A 27,795-nucleotide genomic window follows, 5' to 3' on the forward strand; every position below is an offset into this window, starting at 1 on the left:
GCACGTGTAGGACTAAAGCCACAATCAATTTTAAATGTAGCATATTTCCTTTCCTGGGTTCCTTCTGCTTCAATTTTAACCTTCCTCAACTGCTGTATTAGTGTTTGCAAATTTTATTGTTTCATGTTTATATTTACTACAAGTAACATGAAGACTATGGATTCGTGCTCATACACCAAAAGAATTAAAACTACTACAGTAAGTCCAGTAGTAAATGCTAAAATTATATTATTCCTGAATGGATACAGGTAACATTCCTTTTAACATTAAAAATTGCAGGAGAAGTAAAGCTTTGAACAGGCAACCATAGAATCCTATATACAAATTACTGTAATTTATTAAATACACACCTGACCCTGTTTTGAAGCAGTATTTTTACTTCAGAACAGTTTGAAAACTGATACATAAAAGGAGTAAATCTCAAAACAAAAGAATCACCTGTTTAGGTTTGTTGTCTTTCTGGTTTACCCTCTGAGCCAAAATCCAGTATTTGCCCACTTCTGCATTTGACTAATTCCTACTTCATGGTCGTCATACTGGGTTTTCATATTTGACAAAGAATATATATATAAGCTGGATGAAAAAGAAGGGGAAATTTTGAACTTTAAGCCTTAACCATCCTAAAAGGAAGGGAAAAGTTTTTCTTCCTGGCTAGTATGCACAATGAAAGACTTATCTTGGGGAGAAAGCAGTTGTGAGAGAACCACCCAAGGTGGAACAGTGTGAGTCTCTCTCTGGAAACAAAATTGTTTGATGGGCTGGTAATCCTAGAATCATCTAGGTTGGAAAGGGCCTTAAGTTCATCTTAACTCAGCACAGCCAAATCCACCAGTAGGCCATGTCCCTCTGTACCTCATCTGCATGGGCAATGTGTTAGGGCATGTGAAAGGAATGTGTTTTGCAGTGAAATCTACTATTTACAATAGCCATTACTTTAGGAATAAAACCTTTTCTATCAGCTTTAGAGTCTGTATCCTTTGCACTGTTTTCTCTGTCCTTCAGAAGACTGACAAAGTTGGCAACAAAATAATCCCAAATCAGCTTTTTGAGTACACATTGCACTAATATAATTCTCAGAGATGTCAGGGTGCTCTCTAACAACATTTTCTGGGGGCTTACTGGAGCATTTGTTAGACAGATTTGTGAAACCTCAGCTTGAACTTTAGTCCTTTTTCCTCTCCCTTGAAGTCTGCTCTAGCATTTATTGTAGTCAAAACTCTTGCTGCCTGGACCTAGCAGGCAGGGAAGTGCCTGTTTGTGAAGAGGAGGTGATGAATAGTCACACTTCTCTGACTGTCCTTGTTCATGCTTCATCCCACTGCAGGCTGTGGCAGCCTCAGCAGATGCGTGGCTTTACCTCCCACCTCCCACTGTACTTTGTGTCTCAGCAGGACATCCTGTTTGCAGGTCCTTTTTTTCTCTAGCGAAGCATTGGTAAACTGCAAATTGATGGCAGCAGTGAAATTACACTGTATTTCTCTTGCAGATGCCTGCAATGGTTTTTCTTATTATTTTTTTGGGAGAGGTTAAGGAGTTTACATTGCAGGCAGTTTTCTACAGTGGAAATAAACTAGTCCACAGATGTTGTCTAAAGTACAAGTTATGTTGTGTTTGAAAAAGTAGTTCTCAATCACAGTGTATTTTGTAGCCATGGAACTGAAATATTAGAAGATAGATTCACAGCAGGAAGTGGATTTTAAAATGCTAATTGCTATTTGCTAGTCATTAGACTGGAGAAAAATGTGTGGATGTTGCCTTTAGAAATGGTGCTTTTCATTACTCTGTCATCCTGTCCTCTTTCCCCCTTCCTCTTCCAGATGAGTTCCTGGTCGCTGGCTACACATGGGAATTGATCAGGCTGAAAGTTTACCCAATGCACCCCACAAAGATGTTTGGCTTGTTCCTGCTGTTACATTATTTTTGTCACTTTTTTTTGGGGTTCTGGCAAGTCTTCATTTCTTTATGTCAGCTTATTACTCATTTCTTGACACTTAGTCAGAAGTTGATGTTTCTGTCCAAATAATGAGCCTCAAGAAGGAAAACACTAATACTTTTGCCCACATACTTCGCAGTGTTTGAACTGTATTTAATGTTTTTGTAAATTTGGTTTAGGATTCCATTGGTCTTACTCGAGAGGGAAAAACAAAGGAGGTGAAAGTAGAGGTGATAGTTTTAAATTGGAATTTGGTTGAACCCTGTAATGGTTCAGCAGAGGCATCAGTGGATGCAGAGATGGTGTTAAGGAACCCAGGTGCATTGTTTCTGGGTCAGGCAGAAATACCTGCTATAAGTGACTTGTTTCTGATGTGGCAAGCTATACAAGGAAGAAACAGAGCAGTGAAAGGAAACAAATCTTAATTTTGATGTTATGTAAACTAGATTGATACTTAAGTGCCTCAGAGTAATTCAGTGCGTGCTGCTTGCCCAGGAGTATGCTAAGGCTTATGGAATGAGCGATCTTCCTGAATTTTCCGGCTAAACAGACTGCTGGTTTGCAGCAAGGGTAATCAAGCCTGAGGACATACATGCAGCAGACTTCTCCTTGTATCAGGAATGAACTTGGTTACTCTGTTTGCAGTGTTGGTCTGATATGAGCAAAGATGTGATCGCGCTGCTTCTTGCTTGTAGTCTCTTACCTGATTTTGTGGGGTGGCAGGTGGGGTCAGGAGGGAAGTAATCCCTCTTTGAAAAACAAACCCCACATTAATTCTTCTAGAAATTTCAGTAAGTTTATAATTTAGTTTAAAAATTAATGAAAAGGATGATCCCACTGCAACATTTTTCTTAATTGTGATTATTCAAAAGAACAGCTTAAAAATCTTTGAGATTGATAGCCTTTGAACTGAGCTGTAGGGGGAAATATCTAATGGTGTGGTATCTTTTGTGATGTAGCTGGTGTGGAAAAGTCATCAAGTATGGTAACTGAGAAAAGACAAGGTGTTTATGATTGCAAGATGCAAATATGTTGATGTATAGATAAAAACTAAATGGAAAACTCTAAACAATAACTTTTGTTCTAGTCAAGTGTTAATCTTAGGCAACACATTAGTGATGTGGAGACATATTCTGAGATCAAATGGAGATGCAGAGTTTCTTATAACTCTGCATATCAAGCTGCCAGTGACAGAGAGTGTCCACAGAACATCCTTATACAAAACCCTGACATCTTTGTTGCTACAAGTTTCCATTTTTGAGTGTCCCATTTTAGGATTTTTAGGAAGCAAAAGTAATTTTAGATAGAAAATTTTTAGTTTTAAACATATTTCCCACTTGGCAGAACTGAGAATAATTCTATGTGTACAGTTTCAATGCTGAGCAAAGTAGGGTTGCTGCTGTGATGAGGTTATTATTTTTAAATCCTGACATTCATATGTAAGTATATATTATAGGGAAGCTTCTGATTCAAAATTTGTATGGTATGAAACTGCAAAATATTGGTAAAATATATTCCAAGTAATTAATATACAACAAATATGAATATAATGAATATACAACAAATTTCATCTTGTAAAAAGATGAAATTTTTCTGATACCCAGTATGGCTCTCCTGAGTGTTGCTTTGGATCTCCAGTAGGTTTTAACTGGAAGGACACTTTTGAAACTTGACTTTGAGAGCTGTCTTGTTTATAAACAGAAATAAACGGAGTAGGTTTAAGGCTGCCTTTTTTAAAAAGTGTTTCTTCTACATATATCTGAAACTACATAACTACAAATTTTATTAACCAAAGTACCTACCAAATTTGCTAGTCTTTAAACAAGCTAGTCTTGGAGGTATTTCACTTATGATACATTTCCCATATAAACTTACCACATTTGTCTGTTTCCCTTTTTTTACTGTCAGTCAGCAGTCTTGCTATGGTCAATCCTTTTAGTCTGTCATTTGTTGTATGTACAATATATTCATGCCCAATATAAATATTTTTCTGATTTCTTATGGCATGCTGGTTTCACCACTAGTATTTTAATTGACTGCATTAATTGACTTTGTAGCTTACACCGCCTTTCACTTTTGATTTTGGTCTAATTCTCCTCTCCCTTTTTTTCTTTATCACTGGAAAAATAATTTGTGTTTAGCATCTGTAACTATGAGAACTTCAGAGTTTTACTTTGCATTTCTAATACCCGTTCTTTATCTGTTTTAGCATCTCCCTGTATTCTTCCCAGTGTTCTTTACTTCCTATTTTCTTGTAAGTATAGCATATTCTCTTTTTCCCCTTAGTTTCTATTGACCTGTTTAACCATGTGGCATTAATTGAAGCTACATCTCACTCCTGAAGAAAATAATTCAATTACTGTATAAGTTCAGTTTCATTTTTACACTCTCTCCTTATGTCTGGGCTATCTTGTTATTTGTCTGAAAAGTATTTAATGCAATATCTTTTTACATAACATGGCTATCTAAAATTGCACAGCATTCATCTTAGTAGAAATTAAATTTCAATTCTGTTCTGTTTGTTTAGTGGTTGGAATCTGACATGAACAGGTGGGTCCTTGGCAGGTTTCAGGAAACAACCAGTCATGTAATTCATCTATCATTCTGTCTTATCTGTGACATGTTTAAATGGTTTCCAAGTTGAAATTGAGCTCACAATTGTGGCTACTTATGTACTAGTCCCATTATTTTTGTGTACACAATCTTTGATTTACTCAATAGAATTCTTCTGTCTTTTGTCTAGTGAGTCCCCTTGATATTTTTGGTTTCTCTGTGTGTTCTTAATAGATTGTTCCCTAAGGCAAGATTTAGGATTGTAAGCATCTACTGTACCTAAAAATGTTCAGACCCTGTCACCCATGAAGCACCTCTTAGTAAATATAAGTCTGAGCACAGCTGTATGAAATTCCTGCTGAACATGAGGCATCAGTAATGGACTTTGGAATTGCAGCAGTGGGAGTTTTAACAACCTGCTACCCCAAACTTCAAATGGAGATTTCTTTTTTTTCCTTTTCCCTACTTTTTAAAATTAACAGGTTGTGGATCTAAGTCCTTCCGTGAATTTGCAATGTTTGTATATTTAAAAATCTATGAATTTGCTCTTGAACTGTGAACACATCAGTATGACTCCCATGGAAAGATGTGCTCCTCCCCACATCACTAAATAGTCAAATAAACCTTACTTTCCTATTGCCAGCTGCACAAACTGTGAAATTCTCTCTCACTGCACACTTTGATTTGAAGTATCAGACATGATACACTTTGTTCTTGGTTTTTGTGTAGCAGCAACCATTATGGTACCCAGCTAAGCCTCCCTTGGTTTTGGTAGGGTTGATGGTAGTTGCTGTATCCTGCTCTCGGAGACAGACCTTAACTGGTTTGTCTTTTGTGAAACTTGTTTGGAAATTTGCTTTAAACCACACGTTTTTCTCTTGGTTGGTTGTTTTCGCTGCCACAGATGTAACTTCCTGATTTCTTAATATTTTTTTCCTGCCCCTTCAAAATGTCAGCCTCCTGGTATTAGTCTTTGTAATAATTCAGAGGCTGTAGTTTCATATTTATACATTGGTGCTGCTGAAATAGTATGTCCCACTTAAAAATCACTATGCTAGTTCTGTTGCTTCTTTAGCTGTCTCTTCTGTATAGCAATAGTATCTTTGTTAGTACTTGTATTTTAATCTGGATACTAATAATTTCTGTAAAGAAAAAAATCCAGTATTTCATACAAGCAGATTCTTACAGGAAAAAATAGCTTTTGGGGATAGGGACCACCTGTAACTAACAATCCTGGCTTCTATATTCCTTGCTTTGTAGCCTGAGGGAAGCCACTTTGGCAGCTCTAAACCATTTTCTATGTATGGCAGCCAGTTAACTACTTAATTAGTGGTTAATGGACTTATCAGTTCAGGTGTTTTGTCTGAGATCTTTTCCTTTGATAATTTGTTCGTAAATATGACAACAGCCAATGCAGGAGAAAGCCCAAGGTCTTCCACGGATGCCTATTGCTTTCCTCAGCAGTATGGAGAGCATGCACCCAAATAGAGCCCATGCATGTGATCCATCCTGCTGAGTAAGGGCAGCTGTCTGCCTCCAGCCCTTCCAGCTGCTGACTGAGATGCCTTCTCTGCTCGCTGCTTGCAGCTGTGGTTGTTTCCCTGTGATGTATCATGGGCCTTTTTGGGGGGGAGGTTTATTTATTTACCACTTTGTTGCAAAATGCAATGAAAACTTATGACAGGCAAGACTTGTGGCCGTCATCATAGAATGGTTTGGGGTGGAAGGGACCTTAAGAGATAATCCAGTTCCCACCCCTCTGCCAGGGGCAGGGATGCCTTCCATTAGACCCCATTGTTCCAAGCCCCATCCAGCCTGGCCTTGAACACTTCCAGGGGCAGAGCATCCACAACTTCTGGGCAGCCTGTTCCAGTGCCTCTAGATTTGTTCCAGCAGATCTGTGTCCTTCTTACACTATGCACCATGTTCAAGATCTTTGCTGTCTCTGCAAATCCCAGGTGTGGAGAGCTGCACTACTTGTACCGTGGTCAGGGCAAAATGATGTGAAGACAAATGGCTCCTGGGCTTTCTAGTGATTTCTTGCAGTGGTATAGGAAAAAGCCTAATTGAGCAAGCATGTCATGTTTTTCTTCATGCAAAGCATCTGATCTGAGTCTTACTCTTGGTAGTCTTCTACTGTTGACTTAAGAACTTTCTCTGAGTTTTTTTTTTATTTTATTGCTTTGGTGGAGTATTATTTTGTTGATGATAATGATTATTACTATTAGGATCTTATTGGATATGCTTCACAAGTTCTCCAGTTGATGCAAGTCCTCGTATATGTGCTGATCGTAGCTAGTATAGCCAAAAAATAAACAGGAGAGACCAGATTCAGCTTGAAAACACAGGTTGTCACTCGTTTCCATCATGCCTCCTTTCAGCTGTTGCCAGTAGATCCTATCCTCTGCAACAGTATAAAAGGGCAGATTGGGCAAGGTGAATGTGATACTATTCTGAATTAATTTTTTAGTTCAGAGCACCTGACTATCCAGCACCCGTTGAGTGAGATACCCAAAGATACTTTTCATCTCCCATTGCTCAGAGGTCCCTGTGTTTACACTTTCTCAAGACCTGTAATCTTCTTTTCACCCTATTTTCTCCCACTGGTGCCAATGCCCAGCTCTTGATTTTTGCTCTACACCCCTTCAGGCAGGAGAAGGGATCAAGGAGCTGGCATCTCTCTTGCATAAGTGCAAGGATCAGGACTAAATACCCAAGCACTGCAATGTTTAGTTTTTCACTTCAGGGTTTTGGGAACCTCTTAGAAAAGTCAGAGACTCCTCTTTTGCCCTTCCTCTTCCCACCCCAGCCAGTTATTTCTTCCAGGTCAGAAATTTCTGATACGAGGGTGCTGCTGCAGAACAGTCTGCCTGTGTATACATTATGTATTGCAGGTTTCTCAAGTATAGAGTGTAGCTGGTGGTGTTAGGGCTCACAGCTGTGTGCCCTTGGTGTACTGGATGATGGCTTCAGGTTCATTTGCCACCTCTTAATGAACCTCTTTTTGAATATCACATGGGAGGTTGCGACAGCTTCTATGAATAGCAGACATCAGATAGTGGCTGGAAAAACACATGTACGTTTTGAGGTAGGTGCATAAAAATAGAGGTGCCTTTGTCCAGCAGGGATGCTCACTCCAGCATTCTGATCTTGGGGTTCCCTGGGAAGTTTAACACATGCACAGCAGTGTCTTGAACCTGTGGAAGTCCTGAGCCTTTTCTATCAGTTTTCTGCATTAAAATGCCAAATGGTTTTTGGGACAGTTGTGAGTGGAACCCTTGCAAAGTCTGGTGTTGAAAACCTTGTCTATGTGATAAGAAGGAACATGTCAATTAGTATTTACATTTGTTTTCAAAAAGAAGGTTAGTAAGTGTTACTGGCATAAGTGTTATGCCAGTATAGTATTATAGCCATCTATTTAAATTTAATTCATAATCTAGCTGAGGTGTTTTAGAGTCCTTACAAGCATTATATAATGTGTACTATTGAACGTATATGTTTGTGTCTATAGGTGAAACTTCTGGGATGTCTTCTGGCAGTATCTGTTTTAGAGAAGCCTTACATTGGGACACTGATAGCCTACAAAAAGAGAGCCATTTTTCACATCACTCAAGGGGATTGGATTGAATTGCAGTGAAGTGCTCTTAATATAGAATATCTTCACCTTAGGAGTTAGTGTGAAATAGCTGGGTATACTTCAAGTTTAAACCTTAGCCTATTTTGCAATAGCTTCCCTCTGTAGATGGGCCCCGAGAGATGTCCTTGCTTAACTCTCAAATTTTAGAGCATTTTGAATGAATGCTGTGGTATGATAACCTACAGCTCCAAAAATATCAAGATAGAAGAGAGTTTTCCCTTATGAAATGTTCCCAGTATTAAAATATCTCAAGAAGGAGTCTGTAACCTGGGAAAGGCTTTTCTGATTTGACTTACTCATGAAGAAAAGAAATGAAACTAACTCTTTGCTTCCCTCATCAAATACTTTAGTGCATGCTACTGTGAAATATGGCTGGGATTTCTTGACTGGAGTAATACTGGAGGCACTTAGGAATTTTTATCTATATTTTTTCCTTACAGCCATCTAAAATTATGAGAACAGTAGTGTACTGTTTTCTATTTGTCAATAGCACCTTGACTATAGATTCAGTGGAAGACAAATCACTCCAAAAACAGGCTAAAACTGCTGTGGAAGGGGAAAGGAGAACAGTTCTAATTTATCTTGATCCATGAAAAAGGAGAAAGAGATTTTGCTACCTGAGGAGTGTTTGTTTTTCTACTTTTGGTGAAATAATAAGAACGGAGATGTATTTGGAAAACATTTTGGAGTTGTTAGGAGTGGAACATTTTCTTTCCACTGTGAGACTGGAAAATTTACTTAATACATTATGCATAAAAATGCACAGTTCTTCAAAGACAGTAAAACTTAAGCATACTCCTTAAAAGATATGTTGCCAATTTATCTATTATTAATGTTATCCTTGTTGCTTTTGTGAGCATGGTGTTAGCAAATCTTAGGTCTAATGTTTTGTTATTTCCATCATTTAACATATGTAATTTTTAAAAATTATTATTTCCTCTTAAACAATATAAAGTAGTCAGGCTAATGTAAATCTATTTAACTCAAGGGTGAAGAAATGCCATTTTCTCTTGTATTGGTTGCCCACTTCCAGTAATAGAATTTTATGTTCTGATTAGTTGTGGTTTTGGTTGGCATTACGAGTTTATCTTCACATGGATGCTTATGTTCTGAAAAGGAAAGACATCCAAAAGCAAAAATAATGAATAGCTTATAACCTACTGAAGTCCAGTATGACCAGTAATGCTGCCCTATTCCTAATAATATTAAAATAACATATAAATATATTTGATGGCTCTGAGTAATCTAAGAAACACAGGAAAATATCTACCCAAGGGAGGAAAAGGCTGTTGTAGACAATACTACTCTAAATGTGATATGGCAACCAGGATTAAAAGATAGTGTAAGGTAGAAAAACTTCAGAAGTTGAGTAGAGAAATATTACTGGGGTACATGTGTGTTTTTCTCTTCTCATATTAATTTTGTCCACAACAGCAGTGTCCTGTAAGAAATGTAGGTTTAATAGGAGCAGTGTTTCCAGGTTATATTTACAATTAATACCTATACATAATATATGGAAAAGAGTTGTAATTAAACAGCACAAGAAAAGGTCTTTTTAGGAGTTGAAGGTAGACATTGACAATCAAGCCTGCCAGCCACTGCATGACTGCTTGCTGCTGAGTTGTAGTTTCCTGTTGCTTTGTTCCACCAAGTTCTATCATAATCAAAACAGTTAATCTGTTCTTAAAACCTGTAGTCCTTGTACTGAAATGTGGCATACTTGCAAAACCAACAGAAGATGGCTGAAGAACATCTAATGGTTGCCTGTGTACCTATTTCCTTGGAACAGAATCAGAAGTGGTTCACTTCATTTAGCAAGGAGAGTGTGGCAGGGAACAAACCCTCCCCACAGTAAGGGTTTTGATGAGGGTATCAGCAGCACGGTATTGCAGTCATCATCAGCCTATGATTTGAAGGAATATTGTCCTTTTCCCACCCCCTCTCCCCCAAGGCTTCTTTGGGGATGCCTGTTCTGTTGCTGGGGTGTGCACAATTTACTGCTGGTTGGTTTGGGTTCTGTATCCAGGAAACACCATATTCTGGAAAGTATTAACTGAAGTTGCATCTTTCTTACATAAATGACCAGCACATTTTGAATGCTCTTTCAGAAACACAGAGCAAATCAGCATTTTAGGTGAAATGTACAATAAATAAATGTACAATAAATTGAGACTTCTTTTTCTTGCAAATATTTATTGTGATGTTTCAAAGTGGAACTTTCGTTTGATTCAAAAACGTAAATGCTATTAATATGCAAACTCAGACAAAAAATAAGCACATAGGAGGTTTAGAACCCTCATTTTTAGTTTCTCTAGTCTGTGCTGATGCACTACAATTCTAAGATGTTTTCTGTGTAATCAGTGAAGAAGAAGTGGAAAAAATACTGGAAGCTCTTCTGTGTTATGTTTGCATTGTGGTATCGCTGTCTGGAATTCCTGTCTCGTGTGAAATATTTGATGTAGTGCAGAGTTAAGACTGGAAAAGCTTAACAGTGTTTACAGTTAGAGATTGCTAATACATATGAACATGTAACAAAACACCTCTGTTTGTAGGCAAAAAATTAAATGTGAAGCAACCTGCACTGGACAACTAATTTTGAACTCTTGTGAATTACACATACAAGGTACAATGAAAAAGTAAAAGTACAGAAAGAATTTAAGGAAAAAAATGTAACTTACTTCTAGATTTTAATTTCTTTTTTCATTGAAAATTCAAGTTGTTTTTACTAATCAGTTTTCCAGATCATATTGTTCCCTGTCTGGTGCTTGAGCTCTAATCAGTTACAGTTGCAGTTTTATTTCTGCAGTTAACACTTTAAGACATTGCTGCTGGTGGTGTTTGTTCATTTGCTTATTCGAGTGGGATGCTTCTCATTAACCCCTTCATCACTTAGTGTAGGAAAGGACATAAGTGGTGCCAGGAGGGTACAGGAAAGACATGGGAGTTCCAAAAGCTCCTTGTGAACACATCAGGCTTCTCTGAAAATACTGAGTGATTTCATGAGTAAAATGAGAGCTGACTTTCAGTGCAGATGAATGCCAGGCATTGAGGAGGGGACAAAACAGGCTTACATACCAAACTGTGCCTATAACAAAACATGAAACAGTGACTGGTTCCTGGCTATCTGTTGCTGCTCAGGGAAATGGCATTGGGTTTGTTTTGGATAGTTTTCTGCAAGCATCTGTTTGGTGGTAGTTTAAAAAAAAAAAACAAACCCCATATTGAATATTGTGTGCCATTTTTGGCCCTGTTCCAAGAGTTAATAGAAGAGGAAGAGGCATGGAGAAGAATGGCAGGCTTGGACTGGCTTCTGGAAGAAGAAAAGGGAAATAAGACTGGGGCTAGTCAATCTGGAGAAGGGTTCTGATGAAAGGAATGAAGAAACTTAACATGTATGTTCCAGAACTTGCTGCCAAGAGATACTTTGGAAGACAAACCCATAGTGGTTTCAAAAATAAATTGGACAATCCTGTGGAGAAGATGAATTTAAATACATGGGGTTTGCTGCAGCCTATGATTCTGGGCATGCAAATTTAGTAATTGCTAAGTTTGTGGTGGCTGGAGTTAGAGAAAATACTCAGACAGTATTGTTCACACCTCTCATGTTCTTGTGCTTGTTCCTTAGGCATCTATGCTAAGCTTTCAGAGACAGCACACTCTGTCAGTCAAACCTTGAATTAAGAGAACCAACACATATGTACCCAAAAGGAAGTGTGCAAAAGAAGCTTGGCTGGTTTTATACCATCTCTTCGGATGTATCCCCAGTGTTGTTGCAGGGAGGGGAGTATTTGTATTCAAGGTTTGATATGTAAGCTAAACTGAACTTCTCAGTAGTAGTGAGGCATGAATATCTTAGAGAGGTGCTTGGGATTTTAATTTTGCTTTGTTGTAAAGTGAGCATAACTTGTGTTTTTAACAAAAACAGCTTTGTTCTGCCTCTTTCCCAAAACTGGTATTCTGTGTCTGTCTTCCTTTGGATAAGACTTGTTCCTTTCTTATCTGTTGCTCATAGCCTTAGTTTTTTTCCCTCCAAGGGCAGTTGCCTGAAATTGCTGTCTGTTACCAGGTTTTGGTCAACAGCTGCAGAACAAAGTATTCCTTAACTTCCTTTTGCATCTGTATAGTGAAGCTTTGGCTTTGTCCAGTAGTACTACTGTCTTCAGCTCTGAGATCACATTGTTAACAATCTGCAGGTGGAAAGGTTTTTATATAACTATAAGCTGTTTGTTTACACTTTAAACAAACAGTTCTTCATTAGTTGACAATATCCAGGGTAAACTGCCTTTTTTTCCAAGTCCTTACTTATTTTTGGAAGCTCAGTTTGAAAGGAGAGGGCCGTAGTGTTTTATCTTTGTTATGCTATCTCTGTTAATGTCTAAAATGCAGAACTGCTTTTGGTTTGTTACAAAACTCTGTTTTAAAATACAGCTGTAATTATCCTGAAGATAAGTCACCTTAATGTAAAGTCTTCATGTAAGGAAACCTCTGGCAATGCAATTAAATCTCAGTTGAACTTTTTTATTTTCATCCCTGTTTGTTGTACCGTGTGTTCAAGACTGAGCAGTAAAACCGCCTTTGCTTATATACTTGAAAAATTAAATACTGCTTTGTGTTCTCTGAGTTGTCCCTTTGCTTCCAAGGACCAAACACCAAGAGAAGGAGCCCCCTGTGCTGTCAGGTATACAGGGTCCCAAACTTCCATCAGTAATGACAAGCATTAACAAACATGTGTTAAACCTTTCTGTGCCATATTCTGATCTGTACTGGCTGGCTGAGTCTCCCTGTGCAGAATTGTGGTTTCTAAAGCTGACAGATTTTTTTATTCCAGTCTAAGTATCCTGGAATAAAAAAAAAAAAAAAGTGTTTACATGATTGGAAAGAGGAGACTTCTTCCTCTTCCAGAATTGCAGCTGTCGCTTGCTTGTGGTTTGAAAGTCCAACTATTGATAAGTGTAGACAGGGTTTATATAAAAAATCAGGAGGTCTCTTGCCAGTTCAATAAGCATGAAAATTGGCCTGTGGTGTTTGCATCTTGATCTTTCTTGCCAGAAGTTTTGTCTCTCAAAGTATATAATCATTGTCTCTTGCATCTCAAAAGTAATTTTTTGGTATTTGTATATCTTTGGAAGAATGAGTCGTAGGAAAATACAGGCTCAAAGGTCTTGCACAAATTTACCGACTTCTTGTTTTAGCTTAGTCTGGTCTATCCTGCTCTCCCAATTCTCCGTGGTCTTCACTATGGCTAGGACAAAAGGACAACTTCTTGCTGTGTTCCTAATGAAATATGAGGCAACATTGGTGTTGCTGCTAATTCCCTTTCAGGAGAATTCTTTTAAGGGAATGTAATTGCCATAAAATGGTTTCAAAAAAAGTTGAAAGCCTTCTTCATCAAATTCATATTTAGTATACACCAAATTTTTATTTATTCTGCTGAAATGAAGTTGAAAGGAATTTTATAAAGGAATTTGGGAATACATGTGAAATCTTTGTCTCAATACAAAATACTAATCTTCAATTTCATTTTGTTCATCTGTCTCTGAAACTGATCTCAAACTGAATCCAGTTTCTTACTCTTCACTTTAAACAACTAAAAAATTCTGAATTGTCTTGAACTTCACAAAAAGTGAGATGGTAAGAGGTGTAAATCACTAATACAACAAGAAAGACCTTAAAAATAGAATAAAATCTTATTATTGTATAGATCTTAAACAGACAACTTGCCTAATTAATCATAATGTATTTATAATAAACTATTTATTTTAATTTATTTGATATAAAAACTTAATTTATATCCAGAAACAATTTCTGGAATATAAGTAGGAAAATGTATAGTGTTCTAAATTTTAATTAGTCTCTTTTCTTATTATCTCTCTCATACTCCATATGAGTCAAGGTAAGCAGCACTTTAATACAGTTGAAATATCAAGATATTGAACATTCCAGTTACTCGAGTGAGCCTCTTTAATGTCTTCATTGGATGCACAAGTGTTTGAAATATGTTGTAGTTAAAATTTGAAATAATTTAAAAATATAACTTATTCAGAAAGATGACAAATTACAATAACATTTAATTAATAATTTACTTATACATGGTTTAACTCTACTTCCTAAGACATCATATGCATATATGATGTTCTGAAGTACCTGTTAGTGAGATTAGGGCAGTGGCTTTCCAGAATTTAGTCCCAGAGCTCAATTCCCAGGACAAGTCTTTCAAAACTTTACTGTCTTGGAGTCTAACACATTTTCCCAATATTTTTAATCCCCCCCCTCTCCTATGCACACTCCATTACTTTAGTATGACAAATTTGGGGGAGATTTTGCATGGAGACCTAAACATACACAGGCATTATAGATCCAGTATGTTCTCTTATTTTCTCTAATGAATGGTAATTATTTGATATTATGTTTCTAATGGGCACTGCAGAAAAGCCTGTCCCTTCTGTGACATGAGGAATGGCCTGTTTACTTGCATGCCTTCAAACTCCTTCTGTGTAAGGGATTGGGAACAAGACCAGCAAAACTTAATTCTCTATTTGCCAATTCCAGTAGCAAAAAATGTTTAACATGAGAAAGATCTCATTGTCTGTGAATCCATTAAACTATCCATCACTTCATGGGTCTTGTACTCCTCTCAAAGTATAGTCTGCATTTCTTAATTTCCATTTTTCTTGTAAAACTGTTATGCTTTTTATGATCTTGTCAATCAAATTCTTTAGTTTATTCTAAGTGCCTTTTTCTTTATAATAACTTCTGATTGAAACAAAGGCTTTTGCTTTCTCTTAGCAATGTTGATGCTGTTAAATGACTTTAAAATGTTGGAAAGGGAGAAAGCAGACCATTAACCTACTGAAGTGCCTTGGTATTAGGTTAAATACACATTTCTCCCCTTCTAAAAATAAGTGTATGAAAATTGGTCTGTTTGACTTATTCTAATTGTATATTCTCAAAATTGTAAAATTAATTTCTTGAATCCCTTTGTCATTTCAATTTTGCTCTGTTCACAGTGTCTCTTTCAATAACTTCCAGGAGACAGAATTTCATATTTACTGTGTGGTTTTAATATGAGTGGCATGTTTTCATGCTAACAGGGATTTTGAGATGGGTGAGCTACTCAAATGTAATTGTACTTGTTTAAACTCTTTCCAGGTACACCCACCTTTATGGAAGCATTAGCAGCCAATGGTACAACCAACATCCAGACATCTGTGACAGCCAGCAAGCGAAGGTTTATTGATGACAGGAGAGATCAGCCCTTTGATAAAAGGCTGCGTTTCAGCGTGAGGCAAACGGAGAGCGCGTACCGGTACAGAGACATTGTTGTCAGGAAACAAGATGGATTCACACACATTTTGCTATCAACAAAATCGTCTGAAAATAATTCATTAAATCCAGAGGTCAGAACAATTCTGATTTTGGGAGGGGAGGGGAGGGGAAGGGAATTTGAAGTCCTTGCCTTTTTTCTGCTTGTTATTCAGGCACAAATGTACGCAGAACACGATACAGGTTCCTACTTGCAAGGTGTTATATGCACACTTGACTCTATGTGTAACTCACTTGCATTTAAAAATTCTGTTACCTGACCATGTTGATGTGTACTGTCTTTTATAAGATGTACAGTGATTTACAAAGTGCAACTTGAAAAAACCTTTAGCCTCCATTAAGGTTCTTTTTTTTTCTGCACTGGTTGCATATGCCATCTGCTGTCCAAATTACAGAAATGCTGAATGAGTGCTTTAGTTACAGATCACACCTAATAGATCTTTCCTTAATGATTTAATTATCTTTGTCTAATTACATTTTTGAAATGCAAAGCTTCTGATACATTAACTTCCTTTTTTTGGATAATGAAGGAAGTTAACTTTTCTAATAAGATGGTTGAGTGGATCCTAAGGAAAAATTAAAGATGTTGAAGGGTCTCATAGGGGGTGGAAGGGAAGAGAACAACATGCTACTTTGTAATGATGGATTAAAATGATTCTTATGAAATTTTTATTTTCCAGGTAATGAAGGAAGTCCAAAGTGCACTGAACACAGCAGCTGCAGATGACAGTAAACTTGTGCTGTTCAGTGCAGTTGGTAGCATTTTCTGCTGTGGTCTTGATTTTATTTATTTTATACGACGTTTAACGGATGATAGAAAAAAGGAAAGCACTAAGATGGCAGAAGCTATTAGGTATGTATGGCTGTCTTCAGTTATCTGATGGGTATTGTTCATCATATGGCCTGGTTTGTTCTATCTTTATTTCAGAAGCCTCTTATTCAAAAATATCTCAGACATTCACCAGTTACATTATAGTGTGCAGCACTCCTTTATGCTTTTTGTCCTTTTCTATTTGGGTTGTCATTTCATGCATTTTTAATTTTCAATTTTGACTGTGTAAACTGGGAGTATTGCAATACTCCTCCAGTTAAAACCAATATTAAATTACTTCAATAGCCTTAGGGTTTCCAGAAAACAAATTTAATACACCAAAATTCAAGACATGTATTGAATGAGTAAATTGATATAGTACATTCAGAGAAGTGGAATGATGGATATTTTAGAGGAGTAGATTAATACTTGTGATTATCATCCCAATGCCAGGTACCAAACCTAACATTTAAACAAATTGATCTGAACTATGACCAAGTAGAAGAAAATATACGGAAAAAAGTATGGATCTTGGAGACACATTTAGTAATACAAACAAGTACATTTGAGCATTGGTTTTGAGATCCCGATCTTTTGCATTCTTTCAGAGTACCTATATTCTTTCAGAGCCCTTCTTCTGTTCTTGTTATCAATGGTCATGTTTCTAAAAAAAGGCCATGGCCATGTAAAACCTGTTTCATTGGAGGCACAGTTGGTTCATAAGGATGATTATAGTTATTTTTATCAAAGGAAATTTTTCAGTCATTTCATGTAAAAATTGCTTATGCAGTGACTTCAGATATGGCCAGAAAGTCTTAGCACTGAGGTTCTATCACTATTTTAATTTGGGCCCTTCCAGAAACCTGTTTTGTCACCTAATGTTCATTGTTAATAAAATGGGCAAAGGTGACTTAAAAGACTTAGGAACACGTACTCTGCCTTTCAAATAAGGCATTTTTCATGTATATTCTAGAAATGATCCTCTCTGGGATATTCAGACATGATTAAAATTATCTTAAGTGTCTGGATGGGATGTTTGTATGATGCATGAGATGGTTCCAGGTTTAGATTTGGGTTTTTTGCATTTAACTATTTCAATTCACTAGAATGAGTTAAGTGGGAGTATGATAACCTTTAGTGTTGAATGCGATATAGTAAAATTGTTCTGTTATGCAGAAATACAAAAACTCGTATCAGATAGGGAGCAAACTTTAAAATTACCTGTGTATGTATTCATACACACATGACTGTTTTTTCTAAAGAAGCTTTTGGAGGCATTACTGTTTGAGAACAGAGAAGCATCCGTATTTCGTGGGTACTGGAATGAATTGTTATTTTTTGTTGTCAATGAGGATGAGAATATGGATATGCCACCTAATAGTGTAGTACCCAGAGCATTATTACTGACCAAAAGAAGGGAGATGGGGACATTTACAGATGTGTGATATGGGATAATAGATCCCTACTATTAATGTTCATAGTTTTAAAAAGCAGATTTATTTGTTAAGAGCTCCTCAAGGAAGACCAATAATGCTTTGGCCATCTTCATTTGTACCTTATTACTGTCACTTAAAAAACACAGGTAAATACCTTGTGCTGATGCCACACGTAAATGCAGCGAGGACTGAGCAGGGCTGTGCCGCAGCTGTGGCACCCAGAGGTGTGGAAAGGCTGCAGCCTTATCTGGGAGCTGTGGTACACATGGATGTACAAAAGTGTTGATGTATCAGCTGATGCTTGTAGAGGGGTGTTAAATCTGCACCTGCCCAACTACTGTGATGGGTTGGGCTGGGAGCAATGGTAGGCTTTTACAGAACTAGAAAATGGTTGAGGTTGGAAGGGAAGGGATATTTGCAGGTCATCTTGTTCAACCTGCTCAAGCAAGGTCACCTAGAGCAGGTTGGCCAGCACCATTTCCTGAGGTTTTTTAAATCTCCCAAGATTGTGAGTCCACGACCTTGTTGGCTGCCTATTTGGTCACCCTCACAGTAAGAAAGTGTTTCCTGCTGTTCAGAGGGAACCTCCCGTGTTTCAGTTTGTGCCCACTGCCTCAATGGGCACCACTGAAAAGAGCCTGGCTCTATCCTCTTTGCATCCCCTTTCAGGTACTTTTACACTTTGGTGACATCCCCTGAGCCTTCCCTTCTCCAGCCGGAGCATGCCCAGCTCACTTGAGTCCCTGGGTCACCTTGATGCTCCTTTGCTAGGCCATCTGGAGTCTCCCTTTCACTGAGAAGTCCATAATGACACTGGGGCTGAGCAGGGGGACAGGATCAACTCCTGCACACTCCAGACAACATTCCTCCTAAAGCAGTGCAGGATAGCACTGGCACACTGCTGGCTCAAGTTCAGTTTAGTATCAACTGGGAAACCTAGCTCAGTTTCTGCCAAGCTGCTTTCCAGCTTGTCTTCCAGCATACATTGATCCTGGGGTTGTTCCTCCCTGGGCATAATGCTTTGCACTTCCCTTGTTGAGCTTTAGGACTTTCCTGTCAGCTCATTTCTCCAGTCGAGGTCCCTCTGGATGGCAGCACAATCCTCTGGTGTATCAGCCTGGTTTTGTATCCTGAGCAAACTGACTCAGGATAAGCTCTTCCCCATCAACCAAATCATCAGCAAAGCTGTTGAACAGAGCTGGACCCATCACTGACCCCATGGGGTGCAACACTTGAATCACTGGCCTGTGCCATGAGTCACCACCCTCTGGGCCAGCCATTCCCACATTTTCCAGTCCACCTCACTGTCTGCTCATCCAGCTCATACATCGACAGCACGACTCTGAAACTCTTATGTGAGACAGTGCTGAAATCCTCTCTGAGCTCTGTGTGGACAACATCCACCTCTCTCCCCTCATCCACCAAATAACCACCTCATTGTGGAAGGTTATCAGGTTGGGTTTGAAAGTGATGTTACTGGGAAGATGAATTATTATGCAGTTTTCAAGGGCTGTTACATTTTACACTCTCAATATATGTAGTGTATGTTTCTGTTTCTCTTCAGGAATTTTGTGAATACTTTTATTCAGTTTAAGAAGCCTATCATTGTAGCAGTAAATGGCCCAGCCATTGGACTTGGAGCATCTATATTGCCTCTGTGTGACGTGGTCTGGGCCAACGAGAAGGCCTGGTTTCAGACACCATACACTACTTTTGGACAAAGTCCAGATGGATGTTCATCCCTTACATTCCCTCGGATTATGGGCCTGGCTTCTGTAAGTAGCTTGCAGGGTAGGGGCTGACAGCTTCACAGTTCAGTTGGGATAATTTATCCAGTGTGATTTCAAGACTTTTTGCCTTCCTGTGTTGTCTTTTTCTTAATTATTTTCTTTCTCTCATGAAAATCTTTCATGAGAAGCCACCCTTTATAGCTTTTCTGCTCCATGCTCTTACAACTTAGTCTTCACCTGCATGCACAGAACAGAAAGCAGGCACGGGATTTAATCCCACCTTTGACCCTGATGGTGTCAGAAGGGTCATGTCCTGTGTCCCCAGACACACCTCCCCTGCTGCTGCCTCGTGGGGACCAGCCACAGGTGCCTTGCACTCAGCACAGCACCAATGTGGCACTCGGTGTCACTGCACAGCAAGGCACTGTCACACCAGCCAGGAGCGGTCTTATGCCACTATGCAAAATAACTATTTCAGTTTCCATGCACCCCTAACAAAAAGTTATTTAAGAATCTCCAACCTGTGTTATTTTCATGTTGCTTAGTGTTCTTTCATGCTGTGTTCTTTGAAAACTCAGACCTATGTCCTATTCCAGTTTGGACACTATGAAACAAGTGCTTGTGGCTACACCTGTTTTCCAAAATCACTGTTTGTTATAAAAGCCATTTTTTCCCCTGTAGGTATTTATTGATTTTTTTCCCCTGTAGGTATTTATTGATTTAAAAAATATATATTGAAACAGCAGTTCTAAAAGATCTAATAGCTAATTGTGTCATATTTGGATTTAGTTATTAGAAGAGAACAGAAAAGGTAACTGAAATAGATTAACAGTTATAAGAGTATCTTTAATATCTTAGCATGTTTCAAATTACTGATTGTTCCTTTCCCTTTTTATTTGGCCATCCATCCATTCATCCATCCATTCCATACATCCTCGTCCTTTAAAGACTTGTGGTTGTTACTTTTCATTTCTTTAGAAGTTGTACAAAAAACACAAGCTCTTCCCTAGTGCACTCTTTCATGTGTGTTTGTGAATGCTCTCATTCTTAATATAAAGATTTTAGTTGAAGGCTTCCAGTGGTAAGAATTCCAAAGTGATCAGTGCAAAAAGGGAAAAAAATCCACTGATTTTACACTGTCCTTGACACTGCAGCAAAGTAGTGTCTCTATGGGACAAAGCTGAACTTTACTCAGTATATTTCATGAAATATGTTCAGAATCCATACTGAAGACTTTGATATAGATACAGAAGATATATTTTTGAAGATATGTATAGTAGATACAGAAGTATGTTTTTGTCTGTAAAAGAGAGAGAAAGAGAAGTCAGCAAGAAGATGTTATGAGTGAAATGCAAAACATTCAGGGGGAAAAATATACAAAGCAAAAAATTAAGGCCTCTGAATGCATCATAATATTTTCTACAAATATATCAATTCATCAGGAGTAGCGCCACCCTAGCTTAAAATGCAGTGTTGTTAGCTGCAGCTATGTAAAAATGTTCCATTGCAAGATTCCTGGAAATATCTTCCATGTGGAGTCAGTCACCTTCTGTGGGTGAGCAGGTCTGTCATGGAGGGAGATTTCTTTTTCCCCCATTTTCAAGCATGGGTTTATTCCAAGAAATTTGAAGCCCAAACTTTAGGCTTCAAAACTGATACCTGGAATACCTTGGAATTACCAAGAATTTTAGAAGTGTCCCTAAACTTGGCTTTTGAGTTTTGAAAGTAATCTGTAAGACATTGAGGTGATGTCTGTATGGGGAGATGTTATTATGAATCTGCCATGGAGCTCTTGCTCTGGTTGTCAGGTCCTAGATGTGAAGCCCAGGAGCTGTGTGATCACACATCACACACTGGGTCTCCCTGCCAGGCCCCAGCATGCCTGGCAGGATGTCTTAGCTTTTCTGTCAGTCAGGAGGGAAGCACAGTTCCACAGTGCCTGGAGTCCCTGTCACAGCCAGGGTCTGGGGTGGTCAGAGGCCAGCTGCCTCCTGATCATGGTGCAGGAGAGCTGAGCTGCTCCATGGCCCTGGTGCCTGTGGCCTTGCACCAAAGAGCCCTGGTGAGCCTCAGAGTCCTCACTGGAAGAGTCCAGAGGTCCAAGTGAAGTTCCTCTGTGGAAGGAGACATTTTCTACTCAGAGTAGAAAGTGAAGGTTGCTAATGAGATTCTTAGTGAAATATTTTTGTCACACTCATTTCTATGGCTGTAGTATATTTCTTGGAAAGTCACCACCAAGTGAGTTAATTTTTACAGCAGGTACAAGGCATGATTATGATTAAAGCTTGTTTAGCAGTTGGTCTCCAGCAGATATTGTGTATAGATCAAAAGTGAAGATGCCAGAGCAAGAGATTTCCCCTCAAAGCCTGTCAAGTGAGAACATCAATGGGAATGCTCATTTCTTGTGGGATTTTATGCTAATACTGTGTTACAGCTGGCAGAAATAAGATAACTGCACCATTCTCACTTAGGGTGTTTCATGTTCAGGAGAACTCAGCAGTTGCAACTAAGTTCTAGGGGGGAAAAAAGGTTTTCTAGCATTGGTTTTTATCCTTGCAAAGATACATATGAAGAATATGTAGCCCTGACCACCTGGCTTAAATGCTTGCCTGTCATAACTATTAGTTAGATTGACGTCACATTTTGATCTTTCATAGAAATGTGAAGTGGTTTTAAATTATTTTGGAAGACTAATTTTTCCCCAACTGTGTAGGAAAAAGGATTCCTTTTTTAGACAGCCCATGTGTACATCTCTGATTCTTATCTAGTATTTCAGGTTATTATTATTCACATACATTCTGAAAAATGAGAGGGAATGGTTAATGAACCTTGTATAGTTGATACTGTGTTCACAGAAGGTAGAACTATAGGGTATAGAACTCAATCACAGTGCAAGAGATCTGGGTTTTTGTCAACTAATATATGTGAATCACAGTTATCCATAGTAACTCTGAGAGATGTGCTGATGGTAAAATCAAAGTAAAATACACTAGGAAGCTGGCTGGGTTTTTTTCTTGCATTCGAAATGGACTGGCAGTCAGGAAGCAAACTACCAGTAGAGCCCAGACTTCATATTTCATTACAAAGGAACAAACAAGAGACTGCAGAATCTCCACATTGCTTCATGTGTAAAATGCAATACCAGGAACATGGTAGCACAGCAAATAAATAATTGTTTATGAAGTTAATAATTAATTATTTGAGATCCTTAACTGAAAGTTGCTGAAATAATTACCAGATGTTCCACTATTGGAAAATGTTAAAAACCTCAGTATTTTTTCCTCAGAAGTGTTACACCTGTCAGGTTTGTGTTTTAGAACAGCCTTATTTCCTATATTTCAAGAATCCAGTAATGGCTTTGTCATATTTTTCAGTGGAAATAAGTCGTTATGAAACTATAGCGCTAATATTTTTTTTGAGTCTGATTACTGCTCTGATTTTTTTAATTTCCACTGCCTGTTTCCATGTAAATGTCACTGCAAACTGTATAAAAGGCTTCACTAAAGCTAGAATTAAAGTGGCTGCAGGACAAAACTTTAATGGGGAAATTGGTAAATAGTAAAGTGCATGATAATTACAAATCAAAAACATGTACAGAACTAGAGAGAGCATCTTGTTGCATAGAAGGTGGTACTCAATTCTGTACCTTGAACCATGTGCAAGATCTTTTAAATATTGAGGGTTTTTAATAAGACTGCTATATCAGATACTTAAAGAATTTATCATTTCAGTATTGGACTTTTGAAGAAAATGTGAATGTTTATTTTCTATGAATTTGGTCAGAAATTGGAATACATCATTATAAAGGGCAAGCTGATGTATTCATTGCTGCTTTACAGATTGGCCAGGCATTATAACCTATTCCCACATACACAGATAACCAAGTCAGCAATACTGTAAGAAAGCCAGAGCTAACAAACATTCACAGCCAGGAAATGACAGAAGACATTTTCACATTTAACCATTAATCATAGACATCCACATTTCAATAACTACTGACCTAGTACTGGTCAACAACACGGACCAGCCAGCTGTAGGCCAGTATTTTTCTTTTTTTAATTAAAACTTGGAAGAGCTATAATAAAACTATTTCAAACAGTGCAGGCATTTTTCTTATTTGTTTTGAACATTTTTCCTTTGATGAGTTTTGTCTCATTACATTTCATACCAGAAGTAACTTTTTATCCCTTCAGGCCAATGAAATGTTGTTCAGTGGAAGGAAGCTGACGGCGCAGGAAGCTTGTGCCAAAGGACTCGTCTCCCAAGTGTTCTGGCCAGGAACATTCACACAGGAAGTAATGGTTCGAATTAAAGAACTTGTCACATGTAATTCAGTTGTAAGTTTCCTTTATCTTCTTGTATTTTTATGATTAGATTAATAAGAATTAATCTAAGTAGTACTGGACTGCTTCTTCTTGTCCTGGGGAAAAAAAACAAGGAGTCTTTTCATGAAATGAGGACGGCATTATAATACAGCAGTGTTTTTTGACAGATTTTTATGTATCTGTTTGGTTTGGGTTTTTTTAGGATTCTTTTTAAAGTTTCTATCTGATTCTTCTTAACTATAGCGTACTGTGGCATTTGATAAGGAACGCCAACTAAACCAGCATTGTATTTTTATAATGTAATTTGGTATTAACAGAGTTGCTGAAGTCCAATTTAGTCTAATCAGCAGTACAAACAGTTGCCCTAAAATCTGCACAGAAACACACAAATCTTGAGTGAGGTTGAGTTCTAATTTAAGTTACCAAGGAAATAAATACAGTCTTTGAGGTTGTGCTGGACTTTGTTTTATGAGTAACACGTAGTGGTTGTGTGTGCTACTGTCAGTTGCACAAGATGGCATCAAATAGTGGTAATTTTACCTTTCTTACAAGGAAAGATGCAGTACAAATTAACTGTTCTATGCACTAGAAATTTTGGATTTTAAAAGCAAATTATTCATTTTCTAAACAGAAAAAAACAAGCGATTTTTTTTTCAGTGTATTTTAAGTGCTCAAGATCTGGCCACTTATTAGAGCAGTTTGGGATAAAAGTGTTATGATTAGCCTTCACTACTGTGGCCTTGCACTTTCCTATAGTTACAAAACCATATATATATAGATATATTTTCATACTTACTTTATGATTTTCATTATTTTCATACTTCTGTGCACTTTTAAATTGTGCTGGTATAAGGCAAAGGAAATTTTGTGGGATGGCACAAGGCAGATGAGTATGAGAAACATTTCTTACACTCATAGTAATGAATTGATAAGCTTCAGTTGATAATCAGCTCCAGCATTTGTCTATATAAACCTGTTACATGGCCATAGAAGCACCTGGGCGATCAGTTCTCAGGCAATATTAACCCAACTCCCCCTTTTTTAATTTTGGCCCAGGTACTTGAAGAATCCAAAGCTTTAGTACGGAACATCATGAAAGTGGACTTGGAACAAGCAAATGAAAAGGAGTGTGAAGTTTTGAAGAAAATCTGGGGCTCAGCACAAGGGATGGACTCAATGTTAAAATACCTGCAGAACAGAATTGATGAATTCTGATGAGATGCCCATGACACTGGAATTGTATTTCTTGGACATCAGGGCAAGCAAAATAAGCCCATTTAAAAAACCCTTATATAAACTAACCCCTTGCTCAGCTTGGGAACAGGAGTGGACACACACCCCCCTCCCCTTTTATTGTCAAGGGGTTTAAAAGTACTGTATCTCTTAAATTTGAACAAAACTCCTTTCTCCCTGATTGTTACATGCAGATGTATACACACACAAGTGTATGTGTGTGCATATGTCTATAAATGTCTTTTATATATATATATATATATATATATATATATAGATATAAATGTAATATGTGTGAGAGTGTGTATGTAGACACACACACACTAGGTTAAAAATGATAGAGTGCACTACCAAACATCTCTTTAAAAGCTCTAGTTTTTGTTATCTTTGGCTAGTACTGTATCAAATAGAGAATTAATTAAAAAGTGACTGGTGTTGCATTATTTTCTGTGTGGCAGGGAAGTCTGGAGTAATGCTTTTCTTTTTCATGAGAATACAGAATTGAAACGGGTATTAGCCAGCCCTTGCTTTCTCTGCCCAATGAGTCAGCTTAGAGAGAAGGTATTGTCTCAGAAGAAGGTTGAAATACCTCAAGTAATGGAACATTCTGAAACTTTAGGGTAAATAAACCCTATTATGCTTAAATCACACATATCCCCAAAAAGAGAGTGTGCTCAGGATTAATGCTAAGGAAACACTCTGTTATTTTTTGGGGGGGAGGTATGGAGGGGTGGGAGGAAGGGGCAGGAGTATGTCTGATTCTTACCCAGACAGCATGAAGAAACCACTGTCCCTTAGGGAAGGGAATGAGGGAGAGCCAGAGGGAAATGGAAGGGGGAAGGAAGGAAAACAAAAACAAAAAAAAAAAAAAAAACAAAACCAACACAAAAAAGCTTGTTTTGCAGTATTAGTGAATCACTGAATATCTTATGTATGAATATCCTAAGTTATAAGTTAGTTTTAGTGGGTTTTTAAAAAGCCTCTTTGGGTTGTTGTTTGTTTGGGGGTTTTTATTTGTTTATTTTGGTTTTTTTAATAACTACATAAGTGCTCCTGTTGCTGGGTGAAAATACTACTTTATATACAGTTTGGGGTTTTTTTTTGGTTCTTTTTTCCTATTTGCTGGTTTAATTGATGTATTACACCAAAAATGCATTTTATGTTCATAAATTTTAGGTTCACTTAGAATATATTATTTAATAAGTTAAAATTCTTTTGGCACACTATTAAGTAAAAAAAAAAAACCTCTTAAAAAAAAAACTACCTTATATTAGATGTTTAATGTTCTTTGTCTATGCTTTTTTATTATTTGAAATATACACTATATGCAGTATGGTGTAAAAGAGTGCCCTGTGTAAATAGACCTATTTTGCATTCCTTTCAGGAGTGGTTATTGATTCCTGACTGCAGATACCTATTATTACTTGGGTATCTGTGCTTGCAATCTTATTGAATGTATTATGAAGAATGAAAATGAAATCAAACCTTATTTTTGTACAGTTTTGAACTTTTTACTTGGAACTGACCCACCTCCCCTTCCCAGTGGAGAGCTGTACAGTGTGTAAATCTGCCTTTACCTTGAATTGGTACAGTATTTTTGCATCTGTGGGACCTACTTCTTTGTTCTAGTAGTTTGAACTATATATAAACTGTACAATCTGTAAAGTTTTTATAGAATAAATATTCAGCTGTGAAAACTGGTTAAATAAAACTAATATTTCTTAACACATTTTAAATGTGGTTCTCTCACAGCGTTGTCTTTTTCAAAGACACTTCCATTCTAGTTTTGAAGTTGCTGAAATAAATCTTGTAACTTAGAGGCTTTAATATTTGTTTTATTTTGTTTAAAAACTCCTAATTTCCTTCAAATTAAAACTTGAATATTAATTTATTGATGTAAATTTTATGTAAGTTTTCTCTAACAGGAGGTAGATGGGGAAAGAAGACATAGGGAGTCATTCTGCTTTTAATTATTTTGTTAGAGTTCAAACTAATGTTCAGTAAATGCTTTTTTGCAATCTCTTAAAAAAGACTGTTTTCCTTACAATAGTGGGGTTTAAGTTAGAATTCCTTGGTTGAATTTGATTTTAGTGAAAAGAAGAATAAAAGATACCTTTACCTATGAGTTCTGTCATGTCAAACCTTTTAGAGTTCAATTTGTATAAAGATTGCTTTTCTAGCATCTCTAAGGCCATGGTGTTCATATATATATATGTAGTAGCTGGGGGGGATTCTTTGTGCTTTCCTTAAACCCGAAAGAACTGTTACAGTGAAGACATTTAGAATTAAATCAGTTGAAGGTACAGGCAGTTCACCTGAAAAAATAATTCTGCTTAATTCATTTTTTTGTGTTGCTGTCAGTCAGGCTGTTGTGCTGCCTACAGTTTGCATGATAAAATGGGAATAATTTATTGACTGTTTTAAATTCCTGAGTACTGGAAAAAGTCATTCAGGTCACTTCCTTTGCACTGTCAGTAACTAACTTGACACTATTAACAAATCATGTTCTCATGCATAAATAGTACACACCTTTTGTCCATACACTGGACTAGAGGAATAGTGTTTCTTCAGGAAAACACTGTCCCATTCTTTTCAGCATGGGTCAGTGAGTATCTGTTGATGTGTGTCATCAAGTCAAGTCCAGTTCAGTCTCTGCAAAGCCATAATAGAACAACAACAGGAACATTATAGACCTCTAATAACAAGCAAGAAAACCTAAGAGATCATAGAAACTGACTTAAGACTTTTTTTAAAGAGTGTTTTCAAGGCTTTTCTTCACAGAAGAGACAGGTCTTTGTTGAGCCTGACTCATTG

The 27,795-nt window shown here is 37.5% G+C and overlaps 1 protein-coding gene across 3 annotated transcripts in view; it reads left to right on the plus strand.

Moving 5' to 3' along the window:
- Nucleotides 1-26,798, plus strand: part of CDYL (chromodomain Y like) — a 105,234-nt gene extending 78,436 nt beyond the window's left edge. Inside the window, exons 3-8 of one of the 3 annotated variants that reach the window (XM_054285145.1) lie at nt 4,143-4,187; nt 15,273-15,520; nt 16,127-16,299; nt 19,258-19,468; nt 23,617-23,760; nt 24,805-26,798. In XM_054285145.1, coding sequence (XP_054141120.1) covers nt 4,143-4,187; nt 15,273-15,520; nt 16,127-16,299; nt 19,258-19,468; nt 23,617-23,760; nt 24,805-24,963 — 980 coding nt within the window. In that variant the 3' untranslated portion in view covers nt 24,964-26,798. Of the gene's footprint in view, nt 1-4,142; nt 4,188-15,272; nt 15,521-16,126; nt 16,300-19,257; nt 19,469-20,371; nt 20,447-23,616; nt 23,761-24,804 lie in introns of those variants that run through there. The other 2 variants (XM_054285143.1, XM_054285144.1) reach the window with 2 other exon arrangements.
- The last annotated feature ends 997 nt before the right edge of the window (nt 26,799-27,795 follow it).

This window comes from Melozone crissalis, unplaced genomic scaffold (assembly GCF_028551555.1).
Source record: "Melozone crissalis strain CALT ecotype California unplaced genomic scaffold, PUWL_Pcris_2 ptg000042l_1, whole genome shotgun sequence".
Lineage (NCBI taxonomy): Eukaryota > Metazoa > Chordata > Aves > Passeriformes > Passerellidae > Melozone > Melozone crissalis.